This window comes from Notolepis coatsorum (genome assembly GCF_963971535.1).
Source record: "Notolepis coatsorum genome assembly, chromosome: 8".
In the NCBI taxonomy this organism is placed as follows: Eukaryota; Metazoa; Chordata; class Actinopteri; order Aulopiformes; family Paralepididae; genus Notolepis; species Notolepis coatsorum.
Window position 1 is genome coordinate 63,193,746 of NC_140172.1, and position 14,647 is coordinate 63,208,392.

The 14,647-nt window shown below is 41.2% G+C and overlaps 1 protein-coding gene across 1 annotated transcript in view; it reads right to left on the bottom strand.

Moving 5' to 3' along the window:
- Positions 1–5,407, bottom strand: part of slc6a7 (solute carrier family 6 member 7) — a 58,506-nt gene extending 53,099 nt beyond the window's left edge. Inside the window, exon 1 of the mRNA XM_084320924.1 lies at positions 5,243–5,407. Coding sequence (XP_084177050.1) covers positions 5,243–5,377 — 135 coding nt within the window. The 5' untranslated portion in view covers positions 5,378–5,407. The remainder of the gene's footprint in view (positions 1–5,242) is intronic.
- Positions 5,408–14,647: the final 9,240 nt, after the last annotated feature.

Here is a 14,647-nt window from a genome sequence, read left to right on the forward strand (position 1 = left end):
GATTATGCATTTAACTTGTCGGCAAGGCTATTGAGCCGTACTGTATTGTACCCATTCTGCAATCTGTTAATAAAGTTTTCAATCAATCAATCAATCAATCAATCAATGCCGTTAGAAAATCAGGATTTCTGCGATCAACACCGGCTGTCTTTTCAGGTGAGGCGGCCGCGCGCAATTATCCTGAGTATCAAGTCTGGTTCGAATTAACGAGACTGAATCAGCATTCGAGGAACAGGGAAAGCCTGGATTCAAACATCGGGTTAATTGAATCTGGCTAATGGGACTTTTGATCGACTTAGTTGAACCAAGTACGGGGAATAGGGCCCTGTACAGAGGAACACTGTTACAGAGGCTCTGTGAACAGTGTAGCCTCCATTTGTCCATTTGCTCCGCTGTAATTACATTTGCTTATTTTCATTGTACTGTAATTGTGCTGTATGATGACAAATGACAATACATTTCAATCTAATCTAATTTGCAAGTGTTGTTTCCCTTTCTCCCCGAACAAAGGGAAAAAGAACGTATTTGCATACATAGCAAAATAAACTAAATGTGGAACAGCAGTTCAACAATGATCAACACACTCCTATTCAGGTGTACATTTTCTGGAACGTTTTCTCATAAGCCTATCTTAAATTTCAATAGCTATAAACAGAGACATTTGAATTTATAATAAAACACAAGATACTTGTGCCCTAATGATAAGGATAAGCGCTCAAAGAACAAACTCAATCCCCTTTCCACACAACTATGTTACTCATACAGGTCAAATAAAAAGGTCATCATATGTATATATATGTGTGTGTTAATTAAATATATAAGTCAGCTATTGTATTAGCAAACAGTAACACTGCAACAAGAATAAACTTGGACCAATTTAGAATATTTATGTTTTCATGTTTGGTCTAACTGAGTGTGTGCGTGTGTGTGCGTGTGCGTGTGTGTGTGTGGAGGGAAGTAGAATACAAACCTTGTTTTGGTGTAAGGTAAAGGGTGTAGGGGTAAGAAATATGATACAAATTCAGTTTAGGGTAAAGGGCTTAGGGTAAGGGGAAGGGGTGTAAGGTAAGGGGTATAGGGGTAAGGAATGGCATACAAACTCGGTTTAGGGTAAGGGGTGTAAGGTAAGGGGTAGGGAATAGGATACAAACTCAGTTTAGGGTAAGGGGTATAGGGGTAGGGAATAGGATACAAACTCAGTTTAGGGTAAGGGTAGGGAATAGGATACAAACTCAGTTTAGGTAAGGGGTGTAGGGGTAGGGAATAGGATACAAACTCAGTTTAGGGTAAGGGGTATAGGGGTAGGGAATAGGATACAAGCTCAGTTTAGGGTAAGGGTAGGGAATAGGATACAAACTCAGTTTAGGGTAAGGGGTGTAGGGGTAGGGAATAGGATACAAACTCAGTTTAGGGTAAGGTGTGTAAGGCAAGGGGTGTAGGGGTAGGGAATAGGATACTGTGGAGGAATATAACGGATCAATGAATGTACTTGTCAAATATAGACTTGGTTAAACACAGGTTTATTATACCCAAGTAAATCAGAGTTATAGCGGATGACTCAAAGTGGATACTGGACGGACGTACCCAGTACCCACAGAGAGCTCCCGATACACAGAGTGGGTGTGTCCATTGTTTTGGGTTCCTTTGGTGAGAGACAAAGGTGGATGAATGGGGAAGGTTGGAACATGGCTGGGAGATTGTTTGGGGGGGGGGGGGGGGGGGGTGATGGGGATCATTATCACACAATATGAACTCAGTTTAGGGTAAGGGGTAATAGGATATGCACCTGGTAGGTAAGCAGGAAATGGTTAAAAAGTGAGCTCCAGGTATTGACAATACCGATGCTACATACCGTAACATATGGCCCCCCATGACCACCACAACCCAACGTGTAGAAAGATAGGCAATGAGAGCCAGCATATCATCAGGGTTATCAAGTTTAATAAACTCTGGCTTTCAACGGTCATTCGCTGTTGTGACATCACGTCATTAGAATGTTCACTTCTCTAAATTAACTAACTGCATGTGTGAGAAGGGTTGGGGGAGAATAAAGGCAGAACAAGGGCACGACAGAAGCATCCAATTCCCTTCTGCCCTGTGAGCAACTTCCTCCATTGTCTGAGTGAGGGCATACAGAAGTCTCATAGTTTCAGGTATGATGATGTCAGTAAACTGTCCGACCAAGCGGATGAGTTAAATTCAGGTCACGAACAGGAAGTTAGTCTAGCTGAACTGGTTTGGTGTTTGAGCTCAAATTGAAAATGAACTATTTAAATTGGGAATGAAATGTAACCCCTTAGGCCCGAGCGGTCCGGTACCGGTATGAAATGAATATCATGTCATAAATAGATCATTACAGTCCGTATTAATTCATGTTGCATTTCTTTTTCAAATGTAGCCAAGAGTAAAGACCCTAACCCTATCAAAACAGCAGTCAAAGTGTATATTTTCAGCACTACATTTGTTTACCAATGATTTTAAGTGTTACTTATTAGGGAAATCTGAGTTCATAAATATCCCGGCGGAAACCCGATGAAATTAGACACGAGGAAATTACACCGCCATTCATGTTTGTAGTAGAGAGATGGGGCGCCAGGGTGGTGGCGCACCACGTAGCTGCGCTGCAGTGCAACGCGGACGTCCCGGGTTCGACTCCCGGACCCGGAGACCTTTGCCGCATGTCTTCCCCCAACTTCCTCTCTGTCGGGCCTGTCCGAAATAAAGCAGTAAAATGCCAAAAACAAATCTTAAAAAAGAAGAAAAAAAGTTGTAGTAGAGAGGAGACAGAGGGCTTGCGGTGGACATTGAAATGTCCTAAAACTACACTACAATACCCAGCTCACGCCAGCCGCTTTGGAAGCTGCTTGACATGAAAAATATTTTTTAACGTTATTTTCTCACGGGTCGAACAAACCTGAACGTTATTGCCATAGAATAGAACAGAGTTTGTTTCTTTAACTTTCTGTGAACGTCGGGCGGCTACGTGACGCAGTGGGCAAGGCGCTCGCAACGAATGCTGGAGACTGGGCTCGAACAGGATGCCTCCTGTTCGAGCCCCGCTCTCCACATTGCTTTCAGTTTAGCTGGTCGTCCACAGTAATACACATTGGCCGTATTACGGGGAGGGAAACTGAAGGGTGAGGATCGGGCGTTGTGGACAGCGACTCCTACAGGTCGGTTGGTGCGCCTGCGCAGTAGAATCAAGAAGCGACGGGGGCGGGGCCCCTCCAAAGCCCAGACCCCCGACGCTGAAAGATCGAGCCGCGCAGGTGAAAAGATGCGACGGCTGTTACCTCGAGTATCGTATGACTATATGTATGACTTAGTACACATTGCAGCCGGCTTGTGGGAGGCAAGAAACAACGTTCGAAGACAGGGGAGGGTTGAATTTGACGATATGAAAAATTGGGATGGGAGAAAAATAGAAAAATGGGAGAAAAAGTGGATAAAAAAAAACTTTCTGTGAACGTCTAGAAAAAAAATTGTCTCAATGCAGTGATTAAAAATGGCGGAGACAAAAATGGACATTATGAAAAAGTAACTGTACTTAAAGTAGATTTAATTCACGGTCTTTGCTGCCCTGTAACTGCTGCCCTTGGTACTAAACCCAAATTCAGACTCTGCCATTGGAAAGAGGAGTTTTGGCCCGATCCATAGATGTATGACTTGGCCATAATAAGGTCATTTATAGCCCTGGTATTCTATATTCATATTTAAAATTACTGTACGTGTGCCCAGTTGGCAAAATTGAGTACTGCATCTACAAAAACCCCTGTAAATCATCTCCCCTTTATTAATTTGCTTAGCTTTTTTGTACACTTGATTTCAAGAATGTGCTGAATGAGGTTAGTGGCAATTTTTCATGTCTGGTCAATGTTAGCATGGTGTTATTCACCGTCAAAGATGGAAAATAAATTAAAAAAATTTAAATGTATATTCTCCTTTGGTTCATTACCATTTACTCAAGCATAGTAACATAGAATACATTCCCTGAGGTCCATAGATGTCCCTAGATACCAAGAACATGCAAATGGTCCTTGTAGAAGTGGAGCAACCTCCATTTACTGTATATGTAAACGTTAGTAGCCTATGTACTTTTAGGCGAATTTTCTGAAAATATGGCTTGGCTTAAGAGGTTAAGAATTTACATTTGTCCTATGCTCTAGTCTAGAACACCCAATCCTTGCGAACATTATAGCTATGAGTTTTTATACCTAAACGTTCATAGTAGCCAACTGGATTCTGAACCAGATTAACCTACCATGCTCATAAAACCATCCTGGGTGTGCCAGTCAAGATCTACTGTAAGCCTACCATTTTCATATGAACCCTTTCAGGTGTATGACCTCACATAATTACCGGTATACTTTTGAGAACTGAGAAAACATTATACAGACTTACACCTGAGAAATCAACCACAAAACAAATATGGGATTCTGATTTGGAATGTGCTTGTGATGATGTGGACTGGCACAATCTACTGGATCAATCAAACTGCAATAATATCCACAAAATATAGACAAATGCTATTCAATATATGTCACAGAACATACTATACTCCCACAAACTGCATAAACTAAATATGGGTATCGCTACATGGGTTAAATTCATTCCAAAAAGAAAATTACACCTGAAAGACAATAGATTGTCATCCAAACTATCTAAACTTGAGTACTGGCTACAATACATAATGAAGACAAGATATAATAATAAATAAACAAATAAAAAAAGATACACTACAAACGACAGTACAGATAAAACCAAATGAACAATTACAATGAGCCCAAAACGATTGATTACTCACATTGTACTATAACACAATAACACAAATAAATGCCTATTTACAGCTGTATGCCATTGCATTGCCTACATTATATTCACTATTTAATTACTGTCGTCTTGTCATTTTCTACTAAAGCACTTTTCAGTTCTATTGAAAACTTATCATATGTTTATTACACGTCTTTTGGACCTATGCCCGTGGAAACATACCTGCTCACTGCCAAATAGCTTAGAATTATTTTCCTATCAAGGTTTTCGGTGCTTTGAGGTCCCATTATTGCAGGTTGGCTTGGGTTACAGCCAGGTACAGGTTCACCGACTCATCTCATTTGGCCAACCTCGTCGTTATTATAGTGGTTTATTATAATATAACTTAAATGATCACTCATCGCGTCATAATGAATTATACTGAATTGCCTAATGATGCTGATTATAATGCCCGAATAATGCCCTTGCTTACCTGTAGCGTTAGTGCTGTTGCTTTCTCTAAAATGGTGTTCCCATGTGCTGTTTTGGGCTCCTCGTTCGTCATCTCTCCAAGTTGATTTCTTGCCTCTGTTTGCTCTGTACTGTAGTCAGGTAAATGCCTCTTCATAATACATGTTAATTTCTAAAGAAACGCCCGTCGGTCCGAGTTAAGCATCATGATCAACTCTCACAGTAATCAGGAAATAGACTAGTGGCTAAGTGTCGGCGAGCGCTCAGGGCGCAGGTGCGGTGACGGATGTGTTGACTGACAGCCTGAGGTGTACAATTCATGGTTCAAAGAGAAGTCGGTCGGTCTTCATACTTTACTTTCTTGTGGGTGAATTCGCGAGTAGGTATAGTAGGTTAATATGGGCGCAGTTAAAAATCGCCCACAGAGCCTAGTGGAGTCAGCGGACTGGTTTTTACATGATGTAGGCCTGGCTACAGTCAAACTAAAGCATCTGGTGTTGTCACATAAAAGGTCGTGTATAGCACCATATCTTTATCTAGTTTAATAACATGTACATTGCATATTACTATTACACTTTACTGTTACATTTGCACACTGGTTAGATGCCAAATCTCCTTTCGTTGTACTGTACTTGTGCTGTATGATGACAACATTTTAATCTAATCAAATCTAACATTAACGTCAGCGGTAGCAACCGAAAGATTAAGGTCTAAAGTTATTTCCGACAAAACGAACCGCTTTGTTAGATTGACCTATATAAATTTTCCCATGGGTGCACTGCACGATACGTTTTTTTTTACTTCGTCTATTACGTCACCGTCCCAGAGTGGAGACCAGAGAGTTCTAGGGTGGAGCTCTGGGTGGAGCCAACCGCACGGAGAGAACCAACGAACGCGATTCTTGTACCGGATCTCCTCTCTGGTAAACAAGAATACCCTGAAGACTCTAGCAGGAGCACTCATTCAAGGGTACTACGACTATGCTTGCACCTCATGGTACCAAAGCACCTCAAAGGCACTAAAAAACAAATTACAAACATCTCAAAACAAGCTAGTCAGACTACTACTTGACCTGACTCCTAGAACCCACCTCACCCCTGCCCACTTTGACAACCTAGGATGGCTTAGAGTAGACGACAGAGTACAGCAACTTGCAATGGGCCTGGTCTACAAGATACACTACGCGACCAAGGTACCCATGTACATGTCAAAATACTTCCCAAAGGTCAGTGAATACCACAATCACAACACCAGAGGGAGCTCCACAAATCATGTAAAACCCAGATTCGGCTCAAACAAGGGACTAAACACGTTTCGCAATTATGCCACATCAATGTGGAACGCCCTGCCTAAAGCTGTAAAGGAATGTGAATCACTACCCACCTTCAAAAACACTCTCAAAAAACACCTACGTGAGACTGCAATTCGAAACTGGCCCCTACAAATGTCCTAACCTAGTTGTACAGTAAATGACCAAGTAAGGCTTTGTCAATATTCCAATGTACAGTGTAAAATGTGTGTGTGTCCCCTTCCCAACCCCCCCCCCCCCCCCCCACCTCCAATGTACAGCCCTCACCCAACCCACCCAACCAACCTCCTCCAATGTACAGTTTCTATGCCAAATGTATATACACTCCTTTGCTGGACACTTTTGTATCACAAACAGTACTGTATTTGCAAATCTGATATGTCATAAATGTATAGATGTAGCAGTACTGTCTATCTGTATGTCATGTATGTCATATATGTTATGATGAATTGAAAATGGGGGACCCTGATGTAAACAAGACGAAAGTCTTTCTCTGGTCTGCATCCCCTTAACAATTGTATGTATTGAGCTGTACTGTACTGTACCCATTCTGCAATCTGTTAATAAACTTTTCAATCAATCAATCAATCAGAAGACTGCCCTGACGACTCTTTGATCAACCCACATAAAATATGTGACAATCAAATATTATGACAAAAAACATGTACAAATATAGTATGAACTACTATTTTGTACCCACACAAAGCACAGTTGTGCACCACACTGATGCATAATATGAAATTATGGACAACGGAAGAATTATGACATGATTGCCAAAAAAAACTTCTTTTTTCAAGTGGGCTGTTCTATTTTTAATATGATTATATCAGTGTAGGAAAGTAGTTTCACGACATGTAATTTAATTAGTCATTTTATAGTAGCTTGCTGGTAGAATTGGCATAGTAGTCAATAAATGTCTTAGTTTTAACATTTTGAAGCGTAGTTAACTCATGGAACTACAATTTGGGCTGTTATTTTACCACTGCCTCTCTCTTTTGAATGAAACCTCCTTTGAGCCCGACCCCTCTCCCTGTCATCTGAGATTTTCCATTTTCATGTAAAGTTGATTATGTCTAAATGGTCGAGGGAAAAACGGGCCAGTTCAAGATAAACACGTTTTACAAGTTTGCATTCTGGTAAATAGCTATTAACGTGAGGAGGACACTATGCTCTCACTTTCACTTTCAATTGAGTGGCATATGGCTTGTTTTAGAATCCTGCCACTTTATTTTGTGGTATGTTTTTTTATATATAAAGACTAAAGTACATCTGCTATGTAATAAACAAGTAAAACATACCACAAAATGAAGTGTTGTGATTCTAAAACAAGCCGCATGCACTCAATTGAAAGTGAAAAGTGTAGGGACGGCGGGGTAGCGCAGCGGACTAAGCGTCTGTCTACCACCAAAGAGACAGTGGGATAGAATCCGGCTGTGGTGCCTCCGGCTTGGCCGACCGTCCACACTAACACAATTGGCAGTGTTAGCGGGTGGGAAGCCGGCGTGGGTGGGTCCTGGTCGTTGTAAACAGCGACTCCTACAGTTAGGTCGGGGCTACTGCACAGCAAGAGAAGGATCTGGAGGGAGGTAGTGTGACCTTCCACACGTTACACTCTCCCAGTGAGAGTCCGCGCTGCCAGGTGAAAAGAAGCGGTGGGCTGGCTACACATGTGTCGGAGGAAGCATGTGATAGTCTTCACCCTCCCAGACCGATGCTAGGGGGTAGAGTGCGCAACGACCAGGATTGGGAATTGGCATAACGACTAACATTGGGATGGGAGAAAAACGGAAAAAGAAGGGGCGAAAAGATAATAATAAAAAATAAAAAAATAAAGTGAAAAGTGTGTATAACTGTATATAGTATTATATAGTGTGAAGAAATTCATAAAAAATATATTACATCAACCTCAAAGATAACAGATTGCACAGGACTCAATAATTTTGATTCTGGGAGATATGAGCTCATTTAACATTATATAATAGTGTGAAGTAATTGATAGCTTCCAAAACTATGCTAGTCTCAGTATATTTTCAACATAGTTTGTAATTATTGCATAATGGAACATATTACATACACATACAAAACAAAAATGAGAGTGTGATTTGGAAAGTACTTGTGATCATGTGGACTGGCACAACCTATTGGAATGACTCAGGTACAAGAGAAGCATGTCGCTAACATCTGAGCAAGAGATTTCACAGTTTCAGGAATGTGTAGCACCATGTCAGTAAAGTTAGTCTGGCTAAAGAAGTACTTTGGTGTTTAAGCTAAAATAGTAAATTAACTGTTTAAATTGGGGTGCCACTCAATTTAAAGGTACTATAGATAACATTCAGCCCCTAGATGTCACACTAGAGCAGGGGTCAGCAACCTTAGGCATGAGTGCCACCATTGGCATGTGGTAGGCCTATCTAAACCAATGGCATCCCCATGCCGAGTTACCTCTTTCACAGCCATTGTAACCTCGTTCAGCCTGTTATTTATGGTAGGTTGACTGATATATCAGGGATATTTCAGGATCAGAGCCAATCAGAAGGGTCAGTCTTGTTGTTTGCCGAACATTGAGTGTTAAACGCCATTTTGAGACCAAAGATGAGGAGAGGATTGAAAGGGATAACCTGTCCCTCGTGAGTTCTTGAATTGATATGGTTAGTGGACCAGTCGACCAAAGGATTCGCGGAAGACAGAGTATTTCAAACGGAGCTTTTATTTGTTGGTCACACAGAGAAGAGATCTCTCCTGCAGCCCGTGGGCTCAGCTCCTCGCACACCAGTAGAAGGGCAGAATATCCACATTACATGACATATTTATACAGAGGAGGAGGGGAGGGGTGTATGTGTGTATATGTATCCGTGTGTGTATGTATGGGTGTGTGTGTGGTGTGTGTGTGCTAGGCTGTGTGTGTGCTTGTTTCAGAAGGGGGGCTAATGGGTTCCAGATGTAGAAGACCCCTATTCTCGAACAACACCTCCACAAATCATGGCCGTGACAGCTGGGTGGGGGAGATGTGTGCGCGTGTGTACGTGAGTGTGTGTGCGTGTGCGTGAGGAGGGAGCCACAGACAGTCAGGATGTACAGGGGGCCCTGTGTGTGTGGGTGTGTGTGGAAGGAGCCTACAGCCAGAGGTCAGCAGGTCACGCCACATGCAGGGAGGGAGACACAGACAGAGAGCAGGGTGCAGCCTGCAGCCTGCACAAGCACAGATATAAGATATCAGACATTTTACATCAAATTTGACTAGATCAATGAACTAAAAACCCATCAGGATGATGCTGAACGTTCCAGGTATGGCAAGCAAGCATTTCATAAAGACGGCAGCATTCTTGTATAGTGCTCTTATATAATTATGAGAGGAAAATGGTTATTAAAACTATTGCTATGCACGTTGCCTATATGGATGGAATATAATTACAGCTTTTGGAGATTTACATTTTTATATGGTGTAATAATTCAACTGAATGTTAACCTTAATGTTGATATGGGCCATATGGCACACTGATTTACAAGAACATTTTAAAATGCAATTCGTATCAAAAAGGTTGCCGACCCCTGCACTAGAGCATGACCTCACATATGAGATTACCGGTATAAAAAAAAGAAGCTCTTCCCCAGCTCCCTGAATGTGTTGTGGTGACCAGTAGGCCTAATGTCATTTTAAAACTAATAGAAGTGGTTAGGACAGTCATGCCTGGAATACCAACCTAATGCTCCCCCTGGCGGCAGTCCAGTATCATGTCCCACTATTAAATGTCATTATTACATGGCGTTTTAACATTCGCCGAAATGCTTGATTGTGATTGGTCAATAGCCCCCGACAGCGGTGAATAATTTTTCGATAACCACCGGTGATTATTGTTTTTCGCAGCTGGATTAATCAAGCCCCACTGACACACACTGTTTCAGTGCAAGACACATCGCCCGGGCTGCCGGCGATAATAATAATCACTTTATTTGGGCTGACAGAGCCACAGAACAACTGCGTCTGCATTTGATCTCGTCTTGTCGATTTTGTAAAATGAATTGGGTATATTGTTAGTAAGTTAGCCATGTAATAAGCGGGATAATGTATAGCTATACTCGGTCATCATCGCAAAATAATTGACCTTCACTGACGTTTAAAACACCTCGCTGAGGCGGCTCGGTATTTTAAACTCTGTGTCGGTCAATTATTTTGCGACAATGACCTCGTAGCTATACATTATCCCTTACATATTAGGAGGTGAGTTTACACAACGTTATCCTGAACACAGTAGAGTACAAGGAATTAGGTTAGACACATTGAATTATTGTTTTTTTTGTATTTTATTTTTGTATTATTTTTTAAACAAACACATAAACAAACATGACAACACACGATAAGATATACAAGCATTAGTTGTCAGTGCACATCCAATGAAATCACATTTTAGTTAATTGTCTTATATAGGATATACCCTTAATACCTGTTATCTAAAAACCTACACACATATGCTCCAGCTCGTACCCCCCCCTTCCGGACCCCCCATTGGATAATCCATCCATTTTCCCTCGCTCCTAAACCAGACATTACCATTATATGCTAGCTTTTATTTTCTCCACCACTTCTAACCACAATGTCATTTTGGATTCATTAAGACCCAAAATTCTTGCTGTAGATATTTCTTGATAGATCACATCAAGATATGTAATAATCCAGACCTTTCGGCACATTTTTTCCGGTTGGAACCATCGTGATGCTATCAGCTTTTTAGCCACTGTGATACCCGATAAAACCAATCTCTTTAGCTGTGGATGTACTGCACACTCAAAAACATCATTCAGCAGTAGTACAGAGGGATGTACAGGTATATTCCAAGTTAAGAGATTAGATAGTTGCTGGGTCACCTCTTTCCAGAATATCTTAACTGGTGGGCAGTCCCAGTACATGTGCATAAATGTCCCCTCGTCCCCATTTGTACATAAGGAGCATTTGGAGTCTTGTATAAGACCCATTTTTTTTCAGTCTTATAGGAGTCAAGTATGTCCTGTGAATATAGTTAAGATTGATTTGTTGATGGTCCGGGTTCCTTGATGTAAATCGAATATTTGCCCAGGCTTCTTGCCAATCAAAATTGCTTTCCAGGTCTGGTATATCCCTCCTCCAGACGGAGTCTAGGTGGAGGGTTTCATATGAGGACGTTAGTAATTGATGATAAAAATCTGAAACAAAACCTCTTGATGTCTCTCTTTCATAGAAGAATTTGTGGTATCTGTGGTGTACAATTGGTATATTTAATGGAACACCGTGAGCCTTCAAACATGCCAATAACTGTGCGTAAAAGTAATATGTGGACTTGGTGAGATTACATTTTTTGCGTATTTCATTGAAACTACAAAAACCCTGTTTATTGAAGACGTCTCCTAATGAGTGTATGCCTTGCTTTTCCCATCTAGGAAATCTTATAGGTTGTTTTCCTATCCAGAGTGCATTGTTATTGAATAAGGGAGTATGATTATGCCATTTATGTAGGGTAGAATATTTTTTTTGTGTTTCGCGCCATATCCGGATCGCATGAGTGATTATGGGGCCAAATTTTCGTTCGCATTGCTTAATTGGTAATTTGGTGTATACTATGCCCTTCAGCTTATGTGGAGCTACTATATTTTCTTCTAAATTTCTCCAGGATACTAATGCTTGGGGATCAAACCATGTTGTTAGTGGTCTTAAAGTGTACGCCTTAAAGTAGTGGTAGAAATCTGGAAATGCCATACCTCTGTCTGCTTTGTTTCTCTGTGCGGTGGATCTTTTTATACGTGGTGGTTTGTTATTCCAAATAAATTTGTATGTGGAGGAGTGTAATTCTTTCCAGTAACCCTTTGGAGGGGGTAACGGTAGCATTGAGCTGAAGAAGTTGATTCTAGGTAGGACGTCCATCTTGATTATTGATATACGTGCCTGTACTGAGTTTTTAAGTTTCGACCACCTGACAAGGTCGTATTTGATTTTGTTTTGGATTTTTATGTAATTGTGCTTCACCGTTTGGCTTATGGTGGGGAATATCTCAACTCCCAAACATCTAAATTGTTTTACCATCTGTATCTCTTTTGGGAGGGTTATATTTCTTTTTGCAGGGGCGTTAAGTGGGAGGAAGGCCGACTTCGGCCAATTTATCCTAAATCCCGATAGATCTCCAAAGTCCTCAATCAGCTTGAGAATGCATTAAAGGATTGGTCGAAGATTACAGGTGTAAATGACTTATGGCGATCACTTAATCCCACGACCCGAAAGTACTCTTGTCGATCTGCGAGACATAACACATTATCCAGAATAGATTATGTCTTTGCATCCCCGAGACTATTTGATAACTATGAAGTGGAAATGATACCCAATGCACTATCAGATCACTGTTATTTACTCCTAAAAGGAACATTTGGTATACTATCTTCCCGAGCCCCAAGATGGCGATTTAACTCGATGCTGCTTAATAACAAGGAATTCATTACACAACTCAAAGAAGCTCTTATAGTATTCCTACGGGAGAATGCAAACTCGGTGCAAGACCCCAGAATAATATGGATGTCGGTAAAGGGAATGATCAAAGATTTCACTGATAGCTTTTCCTCCAAAATGCGCAAGAATCGATGCACAAAACTGGCTGAGCTGGAAACGCTTTACTCAACATTATTTAATTCTTTAAAATACAACAACTCAACTCAACTAGAAAATCGAGTTAAGGTACTAAAAAAAGAGATCAATGCCATATACAGACAACAATCGGAAATACAAATACGTAGCACAAGACAACAGCAGTACTCCCAAGGTTCTAAACCTAGTCACCTATTAGCCATGCGATTAAGAATTAATGCAAAATTTGCAGATATAACTACCATTAGAGCACAACAAGTACTTGAAACAGATCCTGAAAAAATAAACGATACATTCAAAGAATTCTACTCCGACTTATATAAATCAGAAACGACCTTCGATCAAAACAAAATGGACACATATCTTAATCAAATTATTCTCCCTAAACTTTCAGAGGATGACGCTAAACAGTTAGAAACACCGATCACACTAGATGAACTTAGGGAGGCCATATCTGAAATGCAAAGTGGTAGGGCTCCTGGAAGAGACGGTATCCCACCAGAAATGTACCTCTCTTGTTAGGACATAATTGGACCCTTATTACTAAATATGATTTTATACTCAGTTAAGGAGGGGAACTTCCATAAGAATGACAATATTGCACTCATAACAGTCCTCCTTAAAAAAGACAAAGACCCCACCGAGTGCGGTAGTTATAGACCTTTAAGCCTCCTCGGAACCGATATCAAACTGTACTCTAAGGTATTAGCCATCAGACTACAAAAGCATATGACATCTTTAATTCACCCGGACCAAACTGGCTTCATAAGAGGTCGCTTGATCACCGATAACATAAGACGATTACTACACGTACTAGATGCCAACAAGGAAGACAACACACCTAATGCAATGAAAGCTTTTGACAGGTTGGAATGGTCGTATCTATGGGCAGTATTAGATGGGATGGGGTTAGGAAAAGGATTCATTGATATGATTAAAGTATTATACAAAGACCCATCGGCCATGATTACAACAGGTACAATCATCTCCAAAATCTTTCCGGTTTCACGCTCAGCCAGACAGGGTTGCCCTCTTAGTCCCGGACTATTCGATCTATCATTAGAGCCTTTAGCACAATATATAAGACAATCCCAATCCATAGAACCAATCATAATCAAGGGCACACAACACAAAATTTGTTTATATGCGGACGACGTAATACTGTTCATGCAAAACCCCAACACAACATTGAATTATTGTTAGACATATTCAGGTGTCTACATATCCCCCTACTTTAAACTTGCCAAGTCCCATTGCAAGTTACACAACCCCCTGTGTAGCAGAGTTACACCATTAGCCAACACATACATGTACACGGTCCTTAGACCCACAATTTCGCACAACTTTTCACAATTAGCAAACCCTGTTCACAAAACACACTCTTGAGCACATAGTCGTCACGATACCCAGCAGGGAACCGACCTCTAGTACTCCTCTGGGGAATCCGTGCGCGCTTCCTCCCGCCTCGGGCAGATCCCCTTCATCACCGCCTCTCGTACGGGCCCCACCTCCGG